The sequence below is a fragment of the Pezoporus wallicus genome, unplaced genomic scaffold, assembly GCF_028554395.1.
Source record: "Pezoporus wallicus isolate ANWC-B61680 ecotype Strahan unplaced genomic scaffold, APGP_CSIRO_Pwel_v1 contig_8188, whole genome shotgun sequence".
In the NCBI taxonomy this organism is placed as follows: Eukaryota; Metazoa; Chordata; class Aves; order Psittaciformes; family Psittacidae; genus Pezoporus; species Pezoporus wallicus.
In genome coordinates this window covers 5,160,873-5,179,491 of record NW_026640104.1, presented here as the reverse complement: position 1 = coordinate 5,179,491, position 18,619 = coordinate 5,160,873, and the positions used below count along the sequence as shown (strand labels likewise).

Below are 18,619 nucleotides of genomic sequence, written 5' to 3'. Positions count from 1 at the left end.
AAATGCTCGATATATGCTCAAAAGATGTCAAACCAAGAGTGTACACTCAGATGGAATGTCTTAGCAGAATAAGGTTCTATTACAAGCAAATCGGTTCATCTTAGTAAAGGACATTTTTAGAAGTATTTCAGTTTGTAGAACATGCAGCATTTCTTTGTGTAAAACCCCCTAATTTTTAAGTAGCTTAGGGTTTTACAGTCACAGGAAAATGGAAGGTAATTGTGAACAGTAATTAAAGCTTATATCAAGCTAGTATGTGATTTGCAAAGTTGTTATGTTGGAGAAGAATTGAGATGCATATGAACCAAATGGCAGTTAAGAATTGCCTTTGTTATGCTAAATCTGAATGCAGGATTTTAGGGACATATAGTGTGAATCAAAGTGTTCTGTATTACCCTTTTTAGTGTTCCATTTCAAGAAGGAGATGCAAATATAAGTTATATTCTTAAATTTGTTTGTTTTTTTTTTTCCCCTGTAAATGTAGGACCTGGACAGAGAGAGTTTTTTATTTTTGCCTATAAAGACATGTATTTTCTCTTATTTGCTAATAAAGGAGAGAGAAGTAATTCTTCTATGTCAGAAGATCTCCCCTGATGTTGTACTTACAGTAGACTTGAAACACATTGTCCGCTCCTTGATACGAGATAATGTTGAAAATGTAATTGAAAACAAAATAACAAAATCACAGATGTCAGTGATTTCTCTAGTTATTTATTTTGCTGCTTTTATTATTTTTTCCTTTTTTCCCTGATTCCCATTAAAATAATGCACAGGAGGCCTTCAAATCTAATAGCGAGTGATGGAGTATTGATATGACTGATACTACCTGACTGGCTTGAGGTGTAGATGAGAAATAGCTGCTTTTTGAGTTTAGAAGCTAGATTTTTCTTACATTTCAGAGCTTAGAACTTGAACAAGGTAACATCCTGCTGCACTTATCTTTATTTAAACAATGTTCTAAGCCAATGTGGTGATGTAAATTTGAGATACGTAATGTACAGTTTTGCAATTGTAGATAAATGTACATTCTTCAAAGGACTGTCTTGGGTTAAAGGACTTATCCTGGTGTTTTCAGTGGCATTTAAGAAAAATAAGTTTTTTTTAAAAAAAAAAAAAAAATTATATCTATTATCTATCTTTCCAGTTCCATTTATTCTGTGTGAGACAGCCTAAACGTCTTATCCAGAGTCTCTGGACCTTTCTGATTTTTCCTTTGTCTGCCTTTTCCTCTCAAACTGCAATCATAATGATTTAACGGAGTGAGATTTCATTTTAGATGGCTGTTGTAACAGGTGGTGATGTGGAGTTCGCAAATGCAGTCAGAGCAACTTTAAGGTGAACACAGTGCCTTTTAATCTGTATTATCTATGGTGGAGTTTGACTTGTGTGGTTAATATAAAAGACTTTAAAATCTTCACCTATGTGAAGGGCTTTCAGGATTAGCGAATGTGTCAGAGCAACATTTGAAAATAAGAGTATGGATCTGTTTTTATCTCTGCTTTATTTGATATACTGAGAAGTTGCAACTTTGGTGAATGTTGTGTATTGTACACACTCTTAGAATGGTGTTAGTAAATACTGTAGCCTGGAAGGGCTTAATGATTCCTTATTGTTCGTATAAATAATGTGAAACTTCACAGATTCTGGTTAGGGGTGTGCTTTATTATTTTTCTTTCTAATGCGCAAAGTCCTTGTCCTGGGACAAATATAGGACACAATTTCTTTGTCATGTTTAGAATAACACAAAACACTGATTCTTGGGAAAGTGTCAGGTGGAGGAGGCTGCTATTATCTCTACACCTTGTCCAGACTTTATCATATATCAGTAGTTTCTCTTTAAATCCAATGCAAAATTGGAAATTAATAGTTTGCCTCCGAAAGGATAAGGAGAAGGTTCATTTGGTACTTAAGGGGCAAAACAAAGACCTTTGTAGTATCAAGTCAAAACACATTTGAGTTTGCAGATGCATTCTAAAACCATCACCAATAATTAGGAGTCTAATTTGTGTTTTTCATTGAAAAAAATCAAATTCTTTAAGAGAATGTCAAGGGAAACACAATGGATGGACTGCAGATTCCCATAGTAAAGCAAAATGACGCTGTCTTTTTTTATGTGCTGTGTTACTGACCTAGCAAGCAAAATATTATGAAAGGGAAGATTTGAGTTTTTCTATAGATTAAACAGCAATACGAGGTTAATTAATTGTTCTTGCAGTATTCAAATGTTGCATATTCATTTGAAAGTGCAGTAGTGCTCTTGGGAGTTCACTCACAACTGTGGGAATTGAACTAAAAATAACTTTCTTGTTAACATGCAATAAATTCTGAGATGACTTAGTTTTGGTGTAGTAAGCATAAACAAAGATGAGAACAGTTTAAATAATGCTTTTGATGATATAAACTGCAACTTTCCTTTAACTCGCTGTTCTCAGGGCCTAAGCATCCTTTATAAATTACACTGGAGTGTAGGTTGTTGTTAATTAGTGAGCTTTTGCATGGCAATATTGGTCCTTGTTAGGTCAAAGTATTCTCAGAGGGCTGTATGTTTTTGTGGTTTTATCAAATGTGTGGTTTTAGTGAAGCTGACACCTACTTTTTTTCTGAATTAGTCTCATTAGTACAGTTTCCAGCAGTCCCACGTCTCTGTTGTGGTTTTGGAAGCCTAATAAATTGCTTCAGCATTTTGTCTCCATCAGAGGTGTTACACTGGCTGCCCATTAGTTCACCTCTAGTTTAACTTCCCATGTTCAGGAAGTGGGGGGCTCAACTTGCTTTGTATGCTTGAGAACCTGAATCTCCGCCTAAAATTACCCCCTGTAAAGAAGAAAAGAGCTTTTAAACCAAAGTCCCAATGGAATACTATCTATAATCCCTCTGGATGGAAATCGGGGAAACTCTAATTTTCTTGATTTGCCAGACTTTCTGTTTTTTTTTAACCAATGTTACAACAGCAAAATTTGAAGACAGTAGGAGAAAATGTTTTTATGACCTAATGCACAGCTCCTACTTCTCACTGAGTCTAGATTTCATCATTTTTGTCTAATAGAAACTGAGACACTTAAATCACGGAGCTGCCTCCACTGCTTATATGTCGTTCCCTGGGTAACTATTGGCAAAATACGAAATGTGGAGGTATCTAGCATAGTTAGAATCAATGCATAGTTAAAAAAACAGATACTGAGCAATGGGCTATTAAATAGAATTGGTTTCCTCTTCATATAGGTCTTAGTTTTAGTAGGCAGGTTTTCTTAACCATAAGGATGCAGAGAAGAGGCAAACTGACAGCAGGCACTTCTCAAAAGTGTGGGTGTTACGGAAATACGAGCATTAAGTGGCCACTGTATTTTGGAAGTTTCTAGAATTATTATAGAGTCACAGACGGGGTTGGGTTGGAAGGGACCTTAAAGCTCATCCAGTTGCAGCCTTCTGCCATGGGCAGGGACATCTTCCACTAGACCAGGTTGCTCCAAGCTCTGTCCAACCTGGCCTTGAACACTTCCAGGGTTTGGACAGCCACAGCTTCTCTGGGCAGTCTGTGCCAGCGCCTCAGCACCCTCACATTAAATTACAAACTTAATTACAACTAAATCTTTGTAGTTCAGTTTGAGGGAAAACTTTTCCTAGAAATCAAGGAGTTCAAAAGAGTCTTAAAGTTTGTTTAAGTTTGGTAATAACATATTGTGATGCACGTATTAGAAAATACATCAGAAGTGTATCATACGCTTCCAGGACAATTTAAGATCCAAAATGAAAGGAATTTAAATAAAGATGTGGATACATTTTTTAAAAGATATATGGTTCCTTAGTATTTTGCATAATTAAGGAAGAGAGGACAACTTTGAGCCTCAGTAATAATTGGGTATTCAGTAAAGGTAGGCTTGCTCACTTTGCTCCTCTGCAAATTATTCAGCCCTCATTAAATTAGTGCTGAGGCAGCAATAGTGCCTGAAAAATGTGTCGTGACTATAAATGATCACTTCACTGTAGATCTCAAAGCAACTTAGCCTGACTTAAATTTTCTGAGTAAACCCTAGATTTAGCATGAAGTATGAGCTCTGTAGTTAAGGTGACTCAATTTCCCTTTCTAATAGAATTGCATAATTACTTCTTAAAAGAAAATTAAAATTGAGGGGGTTAGAAAAAGAGAAGAGCACATATTTGAAATTCTTAGTAATCAGTATTTAATGGTTTCCTGCAATGGTTAAAAACTTGCCTTATGTTCAGTTAAATAGGACTGTAGCTCATTCTGTGAGCACAGACTCACATTCTGTTTGTATCCATCTTATGATAGCAGTTTTGCTTTTCTGTCAGATGAAAATAAAGCCCTGTCCAGCAACTTGCCTAAGAATTTAATAATTCCTGAAACTTTTCGAACTTAACATAAAGGTTGAATTCTTTCTTTAAAGGGTTTTTGGCATCTTCTTATCAGTGTTCTAACAGATTGTTCTATAGAATCAGATAAACCGTGACTAGCTGCCTTTCAAGCACAAGTATACAGCTTCTGAAATGGCCTGCGAGTTCTGAAAACTGGCCTGGAAAGAAATAGGTAACAGGAGAAACATATTCTAGAGAATGGTTCTAAATTTTGAATAGTGTAATGGGATAAAGCTATGGAACAGTTCTCAAGATATGTTTGATTGCATTCTCTAATGCAACATTAGTAGGGCCCATTAAAAGCTTTGCTGAGGTAGCTTTGGCCACCTGCTGTGTAGTGCATTGCTTTGTTTCACTGTGAAATTTTACTTTGATTTCTGAACATTTTCCTCCCTACATCCCAAATTTTAACTGATAATTTACCTAGAATGCTATTGAATAAGCTTAGTTGGTGCTGATGTTGTTTTAAAGTGATGTACCTAATGTAAAACATGAGTTTTCATAGATATACCTTATAGCCTGATTTAAAAAAAAAAAAAAATCCACTGGAATATTTGAAAGAATACATATTTTTTCAGAATATGGTGATAGTATTCCAGCAAAAATTGTAATAATTTGAATCACCATAATATGAGCAGTCATATTCTGTAATGATGGTTAAACAAATTCTCACCTATACATGTTGAATTTCATCTATATTTTCTAAGAATAGAAAAATTTTAGATCAGAATTCATACTTGCTGCAGTGAGCCACTGCTTCCTCCCTATCCTTTTCCCACACAAAGGAAAAATTAAGTAAAAAATTTATGAACTTCACCATTTCACATAGAAATCTGTAATGTAATTGAAATAATTCCTAAATCCTATAAAGAATTATAATCTGTATTTAGTCAAAAAGATATCATTTGTTTTGGTGACTTTTCATGGATGAAATGCAGCTTTTAGCTCCTAACAATTTTAAATGGCCATGTCATTGTTTACTGACAAGTGTGTACATGTTTGCATGTGTACTCGTTCACATATGTGTTGGAGCTTTTCCTTCTTCCTCAAATAGAAAAGGAACTGATTCTGATTGCAGGTTCCTCTTCAACTCTGAATCTGAACAACTTGCCAGATACAGTGAGGATAGGATAGGTTTCTCCATTGTGGATATTGGACATCTTGAAAGTATACATCAAGGCCTTGAGAAAGAAAGAACAAGTATTCATAAGTAAAGAGTAACTTTTTTCCCACTTACACATTGAGCAAATATCGTCTGACCTTCCAGTGAAGAAGCTGGTATTCTTGAGAAGAAAAGAATAGACATATTTGGGGCTTGTCAGCAAGTTTTTGTTGTTTGTTTTTTTTTTTTCCTGAGATGAAGAGTAGATTTGTACTGTTTTTCACCCACCTGGCTTGATAACAGTATTTTTGAAGAGGCATGGAAACTAGACTCTTATATCACTGAGTTCTGGGTACAGTGAGCAGGCAGGCTGGTTTTCTTCCTGTCTGATCCTCTTCAGAAGTATCTTTGGCAAGATATTCAAAGTAAAGGAATCGGTTTCCTACATTCATTTTGCATTAAATGAAACAACCATGCAGTTCAAGTGAAGGGTGTTCAACTCTCATTATTTTTAAGCCTGAAGAAGAAACTGGATTGACATTCTCATTCGGCACCTTTGAAGTCACTCAGTTGCTTCAAGTACTTTGAGACTCCCAGCATTATGATTGAACCTTTCATTGGTTTGAGAGATGAGGACTAGATCTATGCTATTTTGTGAAGAAATTAGTTGGATAGTCACAGCACACTGGTGGCTCTAGATGTCACAGTTGGACCTTCCTGAATTCTCTATTCACTGTTTGTTTTTTCCTGTTGGCTTTCATGCAGTGCAGTCGCATTAACTTTTGCTGATAAGCTTTAGTGATATCAACATGCCATCTGCTATTGCCAGTAGTCTTCAGTCCTCCACATCATGGAATCAAAGACACAAAATCTAATACATGCTTTAAGCAAGATCTTTGAGCATTTTGGTGGCCTGCTTCTCAGCTATTTACCATATTTTAATCAAATGATTAAAAAATGTTTTGGATAATTTGTTTTGAGCATCCTAACAGCATGCCCAGAGCAGCCTAAGTGATGCTACAAGGCAATAGCTTTGATAGTGTGTATCTGATAGCACGCTAATCAGTGTTCAGGTCTGATGTCTTGCACTACCAAAGAGCCAAAGATGGTACATCTGGAATTTGACATACCCATAAGTTGTCCACATACTGCAGCTAGTAAGGAAGATGATGACTACAGTATGTGTTGCTTTTGACAACAGTCTTTCATTTCAGAGGTGCTGCTTTTATCTCCTAAGGCTGCTCTGGCTTTCATCCTACCCGGGACTTTGTCATCATTAAAGGGGTTCTGAGACACTCTCCTACTCCGATAGAAGAGTTTCTTTCCAAATGTCACTGCTGCACTGTCAGTTTTTATTATTGGCCTGACATACTTTTCACATAGCTGGAATAGGACCTCTGCTTTCTGTATAATGATGCTGAGAATTATTTGACAGTGCAGCTGAAACAGCAATATGTTGAAGGTTCTCTTGGCTAGAATTCCTCAGCCCCAAAGCAGGCCTTTAGGTTTGGTTTAGGTCTGTATTTGTCAGCAATTTATCCTGCATAAGCCCCTAGCATATTTTACATGTGCCTGGTGTGCATATTTAGCATTCTAGAGAGAGATGTCTAGAGCCATGCATAAATATCTAAGGTTTTCTGATGTATGCAGACCACGTGCATATACAGCAGTCTAGGCAACTAAATAACAAATAAGACAACAGATGTGTTATCTGCCACTTTCCAGATGCCCAAGTTCCACTTTCACTACTTGAATCATGTTCCGTCTATTATCCGGGATGTGCGTGCTCTCACAGACACCTGGAATGTTCATCACCTGGGGTAGCACTGAAGTTATAAAGTAAATACAGAAGTGAGATGTGAAAGTAGGCAGTGGCACTTCTGCTGGATGTTCTTTTTGCTGTCCAAGTCTCCCAGAATGCATCACTGCTTATGGAATGGAACTTACTGATTTTCTGGTTTAAGTTTTTCTTGCATCTGTAAGTCTCTTAGTTGCAGTAGCAATTTCTGTTTGATCATGCTGCCAGCTGATAGGACAGAAGAAGGAGAGAGCATAGGGAATATGATTTAGGAATGTCAGGAATACTGATTATCTACCTGCAGAGTTTTGTTTTTTTTTTAACTATTGCCACTGCTATTTCTGAAGCAGAAGTAATAATCCTTTATATTTCAGTTTGGTCTAGTGAGGCAGGGGAAAAAGAGGAATGCTCTGCTCAGGTGTAAGAAAGAGCTCTGAAAGATCTTGCAGTTGTGGATTACACCTCAATGGGAGAAGAAAGATGTGAGATCAAAGAGGAAAGATCTCTCAAGAGACACGATGGCAGTGACTCTCGGTTCACTTGTGAAATTCTGCATAGAGCTTGAAATACATTGGGTTCCCTTTAGGTACATTATAGTGTTTTACTTACCTTGGCATGTAAATTAAATCAGTCAAGAACTTTTATTTACAATCAGATCAACATCTTTACTGGTAACATCCGCCCTTTTCTCAGTGCAGATGGCTGGGTTGTTTGTACTCTAGTATTCACCTAACACCACATACTTACCACAGCTGTAGTCTGTTCATTGTTAAAATGGGGTTAGTTAAAACTGATAGCATAGAGTTTACATGAGGAAAAGTGTTTACTTTCAGTATCTTGGGATTTTTACAGTGATGGGAGCAAGAAATGTAGATTCATCCAGAAACAGGCAAAGGCCTATGTTCCTCAAAATCTGCTTTTTCTCTTGGTAATTGTATAGAGAGGAAATTATAAAAATTAACAGAATTTTTGATGTAATTTTACTAACACATTCTAATTATTTTTTTAAGACTTAATGCTTTTTATGTTTTTTAGGCTAGTTTCCTTAATGGCTTAGAAAGTAATAATGAAAGTGTTTTCAGTGTGCATTGAACGGCATTGGAGTTTTGAATGTGCTACTTGCATCTCTCTTTGAATTGCCTAAAGACATTGATCAGTATCAGCAATACAGATTTTAGTGGATGGATTATTTATCCTATTTTTTTCCTGAACTTTGATGTCAGTGAATTGCTGTTATGTGTATTTATGATCTACATTGGCCTAGAAATTAGTAAACAGTATAGCAGCTGCTGGGAAAAAAAGAACAACAGTTTTATTTTGACCAATTGGGCTGTTTTCTGACCCTATGTCAAATAATATAATCAGAATTGACTTTGAACAGTATAGACAGAGATTTTGGGTAGAACAGAAGCATATGGTGGGTAGTGGTTTTTATAGTTCTGGGGGGTGCATTTCAGCAAGGTAGAGCAATTAGGAACTACGGACAATGATTAGATGACAAAGTGAGAAAAGAACATGGTGAATTTTCTCAAAATGTGAAGTTGTTGCTGCTGAGCTATTCTTTGAAATGTTTTAAAAACAACAAGTCATTGAACTAATTATCTCTTTCTTTTTGTTTCATTCTGATTTACAGAAAATTTCACCTTGGGTAGGTTTACGGAAGATCAATATCTCCTACTGGGGATGGGATGACATGTCTCCTTTTACCAATACAACTCTGCAGTGGCTTCCCGGAGAGCCAAATGATTCGGGCTTCTGTGCGTATCTAGAAAGAGCAGAGGTGGCAGGGCTGAAAGCAAATCCATGCACTGCAATGGCAGATGGTCTTGTGTGTGAAAAACCTGTCGGTAAGCCATCTCTTATACTCAGTTACAGTTACTGTCATGATTAGCAAGCTTGTTTGGGTTTTCATTTAGTTAAGAGGGATTTTTGGACAATTTAGATTAAATAATTACAAAAAATATGTATGTATTGTTTTAATCTAGAGCTTTAATATAGAAAACAAATAATATTCCTAAAGCATGAAATAGTTACTTGCGAATTAGTTTACATGACTTAGTTTGCATTACACCAGAAGTCTTATAAGTTGCCTCTAAATCAGTAGTAGTCAGTGACAACAGTGATTGGGTGATTGTAGTATGAAAGTGAATGTGTTCAACAAGTCTTATGTTCAGTGAGATTCGGAAAGAAAACATTATTCAACATTTTAGTGGTCTGAAAGGCTGACAAACTTAAATCCTTATTTCTATCTCGTAGGTTTATTTGTGTATGAAGACGACTATGGCAAATAGTCACTTGACAGTTCAAATTAGCATTTTCATGCTCTGATTGTCCTGTGTTTCTCTTCATAGCTGTGGGGTGGAGCACATGAAGTTCTTTACCCCTTCAGATTTGTTTTGCGCATTGTTTGTGCAAAACTGGAAAATAACTGCATTGTTGGTGTGTTGGGAACACTGCCTGCCAATCTAATGGTGTTTCTGTGAAATTGTCCAAGTTGTTAACCTGCATAACAAAAGTGATCTTGACAATTCTTTATTCTCTTCAAAGCGGTTCCAAATAGTGATGTCATTGCAAAGTGTACATAGTACACGTTTCTTGGTACTGCCATCTATAATTCCTAAAAATGTAATCTTTCAGTGTTCTTAATATATCTGCAGATGAAGACTGGTTTGAGAACTTGGCTGGTATTGAATAGGAATCAGTAATATATAAAACCATGTTAATATATAGGAGGGCTTGATCCCAATGTTTCACAAGGCTTTTCTGCATGGAAAATATAGTGCTACGTATACTCTTGTGTTCCTACCTAAGAATTACTGTGCTCTTGTTGTACACATAACAGTTTTACTTTAAATCAAAGCGCAAATCAGGAGTTTTAGGGTATACAAGCTCTTTTTATGTGTTATGAATTTCTGAGATGACATATGCCATTAACTCAGTCAGAATGTGATCTCTAATAGAGAAAAACAAACAAAAAATACCTGAACCTGAAAAACCCTTAACAACTGAAAGAAAACCTCTCCGAAACAAATCTGTTCTGCATTGAACAATATTTCTTCAATTACTTTCCCATTGGATTCTAGTTACTTTCATATGTACACTGTATGGAAAACTTTTAGGGGATGAGTCAGTTCTGAGTAGAATATTTTTTGCTTATACACTGTTGAAGTAATGAGAATGATTGATAGATCCAGAACTCTACTGTACTTGTTATAGGAGTTTGAGATGTATTTTGTCATGGATGTGCAAGTAAACAACTAAGCTGATGTTACCAGGCAATGAATATTAAATTATATAAGTATATAGATGAAATTGCTGGGAAATGTTTCAAATGGACTCTTAGAGCTGTAGTGTGACTTGTGCTGAGTATTACTTAATAATTTTTATAGAACTGTATTATATTTATATATTGTAACATAACTTTGAGTGAAAATATTCATGGCTATTTAAGGACCCAACCACTTTAAGAAGAGTTGTTCTAATGGATCATGTCATTAAAGGAAATTGAATCTGTCTTCAAAATTATAAATGTGATTCTTTTCCAGTCAGTCCCAACCAGAATGCCAGACCCTGCAAAAAGCCATGCTCCTTGCGAACGTCGTGTTCTAACTGCACGAGTAATGGTATGGAATGTATGTGGTGTAGCAGCACGAAGCGATGTGTTGACTCAAACGCCTATATAATCTCCTTCCCATATGGACAGTGTCTAGAATGGCAAACTGCCACATGCTCCCGTGAGTATCTTAATGAACAGCAATCCTATTAAATATACTGCTGTATTTGTTGCCACTCAAAAGTGCATCTATGAGTAGGATTCAGCACTAAAGATAAAAATAATTTCAAATGAATGACTTTATATAGCTTCTAATGTGAGCAGCCAATACTCTGTATGTGTTTTCTAGATACAGATAAAGTACTGGCAATTCTTTTCTGATGAAACATTTAGTCTTCTGAAACAGCAAAAAGTGCTATTGTTTTCAATAGACTTATACAACATTAAGTTATTAAAATAAATCATACAATAATACACCTCTTTATTTAATAAGACAAATTTAGTGTTTTTAAGAATCTGATTCATTTTGTCAGGTTCAAAATAGTACATTTTCCTAGCATGCAAAGATGAAAATGTTACAGTCATGATAGTAGTTCTGAGAATATTGTAACACAGATGTAAACCAAATGGTTTTGGTCTTCCTTAGATTCTTCTCACTTGCCAATGCTGATTATTAACCCTTGCAGATTATTTATCCTTTGTGGAAACAATTCTGTTAGGCCAGCAGGCCCATAAAGATGTGCAGGAAACTTGTCCTGTGTGATCAGACTGGGTCAGGCTGTATTAATGTTCAAGGTTGCTCGTTTCATTTGTTTGAGGTAAAATACAAGTGATTTGTTACTTTGTCAAGCAGTAAAGGTACTTCCCAGGTGTCTTCTTTGGAAGCACATTTCATCAGAAATTGATACTATGCTCCTCTAGGAGAGGAAGAAACCTACTCATTGTACCTTTCAGTGTACCATTCAGCTGAAGCTACTTCTTTCCAAGTCTGTAGTGACTGGACCCGGTAAGTTCAGGAGCATTCAGTTCCAGTGTGTATCAGTGCCATAATTCATGTAGATGCTGGAGCAAGCTGCCTGGTGCCTTAGAGTTTTGTCTCCGTCATGGTTTATTTAGAGCAATTCCCCAGTCATCTTCCTACAGAAGACTGGTTCTTAGTATTTTTACCATCCTTCAAGATTTGACTCAGTATTTTCTACTTGTCCAGTGGGACCCAAACTTAGTATATAGGAATTCTGAAGTGTACTGTTGAACTCTTGTTGTTGTGCTTCTCTGTGAGAGTGTTTTTCTAGTTACTTCCAACTTCCTTTCCCTTTTTTGATATCAACATCTCTGGAACATTTCTGTATACATTGTGGCAGGATGGATGACGTTGACAGCAAGAAGCAACGTGCTGCAGGGTCCTAATAACATCATGATTCCATTTAATAGATTATGGATACAAATGCAAAAAAATACAAAAGGTAGTTACTTGATTTCACCTAAGCCTCAGGAAAATATTAAGTAAGGCCCTGCCTTGTCTGTAATAGGAACCATTTATATAATCTTATTTTAGGAGAAGAGAATGGCTATATGTATCAACCCCCTACATATATCTGGGTTAAAGGAAACTAAAGTGTAGGAAAATGTTTCTTTCAGGTAAAACTGGCCAAGTCCCTTTATTCTTCTTAATTAATAGATTCCTTCTTTATTAAGAGAATCATCTTAATTAAGAGATTCCTTCTTTATCCCTAGTACTTGTAGAATATAATGAACCAGCACAATGTTGATTTGTTCTGCTAAACTTTTATGCTTAGTTAGTAAATTTCTGGTGTTAATACAGATTCTGGAGTCCAGGTGTGGACTAAAAGTAGGGTTAACATGGTCCTTGGGTCCTTATGTTCTCTAAACCCATCCGTCAGCCCATGTTTGGCGTAAGAATAAAAAATAATAGGAGCAGTTAATTTCTTGTCCCATATATTTAGGATAATAAGACCATAATTGTGTAAAGGTTTCTCTCAACAGTTCCATAAACCTTTTTTTCACTCCTGTAAGGACTCAGTTTTGCAGCTTCTAAAATAATGAGTGTGTTGTGGTGTAAGATAAGTCGATTGGAGATAATATTGACACAACGCATATGCACCATGCATAGCTTTTTAAAATAGCATGTATTATGTCAGCCTGAACTTTTAATCATGTTTTTGTTTGAACATCATGAAAAATTGTGTTTGTTTGCAGAACACACGAAATTGTTCTTAATATAATTGTCACTTATATCAGGTCTGTAAAAGTTTTTATTAAATGAGGCAAACAGGATTTGCTATGTACTAGTTCATCATTATGTAAAGGCAGTTTTGTATGAAAACTTATTTTCTATTCAACAACTTAAAAGAAAACAAACATAAAACCACAGTTGTGTGCCCATAAGCGGGTTTGGTTTTTGTCAGAGTTTTAAAGTTTTAGTCATTTTGCATTTAAGCAAGAAAATGATTGTCCAAATGTAAGATAATTCAGGCGTTGTTTTGCTCTGAATGACTTGAAAACTTTCATAAATAGATGCAACATTATTGCTGCTGAGGTAATGAAGTATTAAGTGGATTGTCTTATGAAGGGGTAGTGTTTCTACTTACTTGAAGAACGGAAGTAACTATATCTTCAAAATAAAATTAAAACAGTTGATTTTATTTTGATTTTGACTGATTAATGAGGTTTTGGATGTTTTACTCTGAATGAAAAAAAAATCACACAAGCATGTATGATTTCAAACAGAAAATATAACAGCTGAGAACTTCACATTTATTTTCACAACTTGGCATTAAAATGAAGAACGCTGTTTTATTGGTGACATTTTGTCATTTTAATACCTGCTTGACAAAAAGTTGCATTCCACTCTTTCCCCACATCCTTCCATCCATTATGGCTTTTGATTGAATAGCTGGCAGTTGAGCAATCTTGGACCACCTCTAGAATTTCAAAGCAGCAAAGACATTTCTGCTGGAATATACTCTTTTTCCATAAACAGTAACTTCTCTGCTCTCCTCAGTGTTTCAGCTGAATGCCACTACAGAGATTATCTGAGGATTTTCACTTTTGGTTCTGTTTTATCTTCTATGAAGAAGGTGCAGTTGATACTTCAGATCTGTTTTCTCCTAGCTTCATAAATAACAGCATGAGAATTGTTTGGATCATTTACAGTGCATTGCTAAAAGGGCAAGACAGTCAGTAGAGGATGGCTCTCTTTCTTTTCCTGTTGATCCTCTAGTGTATTCAAACCAGAAAATTTGTATCATTCAGCTTCGGATAATATGAGGTCTGGTGTAAAACTGATCCTTCACATGATTGATGTTGATTTCCAAGAACAATTGAGATACCTGCATTTCCTTTTTTCCATATTTGGGAAACTTCAAAAATTTCCTTCTTCCAAGTCTAATGATACAAGAGCTCATGCTCCAGCTTTCTGCACTGTTGAAGTCCTTTTGAGATCACATTCAGGTTCTTAACTGCCTGTTTTCTTGTTATCTGCATACATCTTTAAACTGCTGGAGTATTTTTTTCTGTGACAACTTTCATAAATTTTAAACAATTTTAATAATTGTTGAAGTCTCAGTAGCTGCCTTTATTCTGCTGTCAGTTAATTTAATTGGAAACAATATTGTTCTGCTTAGTATACTCTTTACAACATGGATTCAGGTATTGCCTTTATGGTGGTCCAAGTAGCTGAGATCATTAGTTGGATATAGTGTCCTGGCTGCAGCTGAGCCACATTAAGAGGTTACACTCCTGTAGAAACCATTTGAGTGTCCTCCAAAGAAAACCCCACATATCTTTAAACTACTTTCTTCCTGGTACAGTCTTCCTGAAGCTCGTTTATGCTTTTAAAATTTGTTTTAAGTGCCCGCAAACATAATGTGACAAGAGACAGGGCCCCATAGTGATCAATGTTCTAACGATTCTGATGTTAGTTTGATTCAGTATTGCATCATTAGTTTAAAAAGATGTAGCAGAAAGAGCTCAAATGAACTTGAGAACACCAATGGTGTTCCTGAAGGTACTAAATTGTTAATTTTTTGTTAATAAGAAATAGCAGTAACTTCGGCGTAGTTGTTTTGATTCTAAACAGGCTTAAAATATGAGGCAGACCGTTTCATGAAAAATTGAATAATTTAAACATAGTGTCTAGGGAGAGACTTGATTTTTAGTATGCAAATTAAAATGCTGATTTATTCCTAACAGATGAGACTCTGAAGATATAGTTCAATTAAATAGGATGGAATTATGACTTGTAGCTTAAGATCCTTAAGTTTTGGGAAGATGTGTACTATGTTAGCTCATTTCAGAAGTTCTGTGTAAGAAAATTGGGTTGTATTTGTAGATGAATTCTCAGGTGTGATCCCAGGATACTTTGTGCCACCAAAAAATTATAGTTTGAATTATGGGTTTAAACCGAAACACGGTAAGTTCGGGTTAGATATAAGGAAGAAGTTCTTGACTGTGAAGGTGGCGAGGCACTGGCACAGGTTGTCCAAAGAAGTGGTAAATGCTGCACCCCTGGCGGTGTTCAAGGCCAGGTTGGACAGAGCCTTGGGTGACATGGTTTAGTGTGAGGCATCCCTGGCCATGTCAGGGGTTGGAACTCGGTGATCTTAAGGTCCTTTCCAACCCAAACCAGTCTGTGATTCTATGAACTATAACAAGTTTTTGATTATTATTATCACTCTTATTTGTATTATTGATATTGCCTGATTTCTAGTTTTCCTGTGGGAATGGTTGCTTGCATCGGGAAAATCCGTAATATATGCATAACATGATATATATTAATATGAAGCATATAATGTATATTTTTATCATGGGATTTGCCTGTCTCATTATTTTTGTTGATTTGAAATCTTTGTTGTTACATTGTGGTGCACTTTATGATCTTTGAAGAAGTACAGCTTTTAAAGAAAATGTAGATACTCTTACTACTGTTACTGAAATGTTTAATATGCAGAAGGAAATAGAAATGTAAAATTGGGGTTGTAAAATCCCAGCGTCTCATTTAGAAAAAAAGCAACAAACCAAAACTCCCTCTTGCATTAATATTATATTCCATGTAATGCAGCTCAAAACTGCTCTGGACTGAGGACGTGTGGACAGTGTTTGGAACAGCCTGGGTGCGGATGGTGTAACGATCCCAGTAACACTGGAAAAGGGCAATGTTTGGAAGGATCATCACGAGGCCCAATGAAGGCAGTTGGCACGCACTCTAATGAAATGGTGCTTGATGCTAGTCTCTGTCCAAAAGAGAAAAACTATGAGTGGTCTTTTATCCAGTGTCCAGGTAAGGCCTGCGTCCATTCCTTCTTTTGTATGAAATAAGAAATGCTTCTCTGTTTAAGTATCCCAAATTAACATAATTATTTTGAGTAATACAGATAACATTTGCATGAGGAATTTGTATTTCCAGAATATTTCCTAAGTATGGAGTTTTTAGCCTCTTGTTTACTGAACACAAATGTGCTTCCTGTCCTGCAGAGTCACATGTGAAATTTCATGAAAATATTTTAATTAAAACTGCCTTTTTTTTTTTTTGTAAAGAGGTTTCCACACATCCCGTTGTTTTACTTTTTCAAATCTAACAATATGAATTTGCTCTGGCTCTTGCTTTCTTCTGGCTTCTGTATCCATCACAGGAAACCTCAGCTGTGAAGAAATTAGGTAACTGATGATGCCAGGAGGTGTGAACTTCCTGCATCCCTGGTGCTCGCACGAAAGTCCAGCTGACTGTGAGAACAGGATGCTGCAAGTCTGAGCTGTGCCTCTCAGTCCATCTCTTTCACATTTGGTGTAAATAGGATGTATGCTTTTATCATCTTAAAGAGAATCTAAATTTCAGCCACACTGATATGATTATAGTATTTTAAGCATTGCAAAAGAAAGCAAGATGTCAGGTGCTTGAAGAGGGTGGAAGCTGAGCTGGTGCAGTTCAAATCCTGAAAGCGCCGTGAGAAGCAGCAGCATAGTAGTGCAGGCAAATGAAAAGCCCACTGGGGAGTTTGACAGACCTGCAGTGGTAATTTTCAATAAATAATACCGTTTAGAAACTTTTTTTTTAGAATAAATGATGTAATTGTGCTAAAGGCATTTTTCCAGCAAATGTTCCTACTGCTGATAAATTTGGGAGCTGGAGCTTCTCTAGTATCAGAACTCTTGTGGGTACGTGCAGCAATGTTTGCTCTGATGTATGTGTACTAATGTATATATATTTATATATAACTGTGTGTATCACTGCATTATTTAGAAAGCAGAATCTCTGAAGAAATTTTTATTTTGGTAACTTTCTTTTTTTGATGCAGACATGGAGAGTAGATATTTTGTAAAGTTTTAGAATAATGAAGGAAATGTAAAGCCAAATGTAAATGGTCTTAAGTTCAAACTGAAACACTCCTGACTATCTAATACGATTTCCTGAACCCAGAAGCCTCTAGCAAATTCCTGGAAATAGGAATGCATTTCCATACATTACATTGTATGGGAACTTCATTACTTACTCTGTTAGAATACAGCTATGCTTTTATTTTTAGTAAGTGCAATTATTAGACTTTCACTGCAATACACAGTATCTACCATCGGTGAAATTGTGATGGGTCATATATTGGTTGTCTAAAATGTTTGAGTTAGCAGATTTTACCCTCTTATTGGTTTAATATTTATTCTTTATGGATAAAGTTCTGTAATCATTCTATGTTCTAACCAAGCATTCTCTGAAGTTTTGAATTTAAGAGACAAATTAAATTTGATTGGTATAGGCTGTAGGCTTTTACTTAAGCTTTACATTTTCTTAAAATACTGTCTGTAATGGATTGTATTTACAAAGTTTATTATTCTTACCACAGCACTCATTTGATGTTCTTGAAATAAGATAGAATTGATACAAAGGCTATATAAGCTTATGGAACAGTTTTTAGTTTCAATGAAAGTAAAGATAAATAGCTTATAGCATGTAGCTTAAAGATTATTCTGTCACAGTGATGAACAGTTGTTCGTTCATGTATGTACTTAGTTTTCCTTGTATTTTGTATCCATGTTCTTTATAGTGCCTTTGGGCAGTTGTGTTGGTTATAAGTGTTTTAAGTTCATTATCATTCTCTGTTCGAATCTTTAAAGGTAATATCAGGTAGCCCAAGTTTGTCTTTAAAGTCTAAATTTCTCTGAAAAGAATTGTGAACTGATTATAGCTAGTTAGTTTAAAACTAGATGAAGCATCTTTACACTAAATCCAGAGTTTAATGCAGGCACACATTTTATATATTTTCCTAGTATTAAATATTTTCTTAAAGCTAGAATTATCAACAATTTTCAGCATCACCAGCCATTTCAACTGAGAGGTCAAAAGCAAATTAGACATAAAATCGTTTATATCCTGAGCAGCCTCACTTGAAGATTCAGCTAAATCACATTTGTATGCCTGAGGAAAATAACTGTTGCTGCTACTGATGTACATTAAAATCACTTAAAGCAAAAAATTATCTCTAAAAATTGAAATTGTAGTTCTCATTCAAATGATCATTACAGTGTCTCATTATTTTAATTACTATTTTAATTATTTAATAGTGATGTTTCCAGTTTGATTGCACTTGTCTGTATCATAGGAAATTGTTGAACTGTGCAATTAGTCTGGCTTTTAATTTTTCTCAATGAGATACATATTTTTAGGAAAACCAGCAGATAGATACTACCACTTTTGGTGTGCTGTGGCAGTCATAGATAGCTTTGGTTCTTATTATATATCTATTTTTGAATCAGATTTAAGAACTTTTCCATTTACTTTGCC

At 35.6% G+C, this 18,619-nt stretch overlaps 1 protein-coding gene and 1 long non-coding RNA gene across 2 annotated transcripts in view; one reads left to right on the top strand and one right to left on the bottom strand.

Moving 5' to 3' along the window:
• Positions 1 to 18,619, top strand: part of ATRNL1 (attractin like 1) — a 507,795-nt gene that overhangs the window by 112,605 nt on the left and 376,571 nt on the right. The window contains exons 16-18 of the mRNA XM_057417243.1: positions 8,908 to 9,121; positions 10,820 to 11,008; positions 15,908 to 16,126. Coding sequence (XP_057273226.1) covers positions 8,908 to 9,121; positions 10,820 to 11,008; positions 15,908 to 16,126 — 622 coding nt within the window. The remainder of the gene's footprint in view (positions 1 to 8,907; positions 9,122 to 10,819; positions 11,009 to 15,907; positions 16,127 to 18,619) is intronic.
• LOC130603474 (uncharacterized) overlaps positions 1 to 18,619 on the bottom strand; it is a 69,982-nt gene that overhangs the window by 33,047 nt on the left and 18,316 nt on the right. The window lies entirely within an intron of this gene.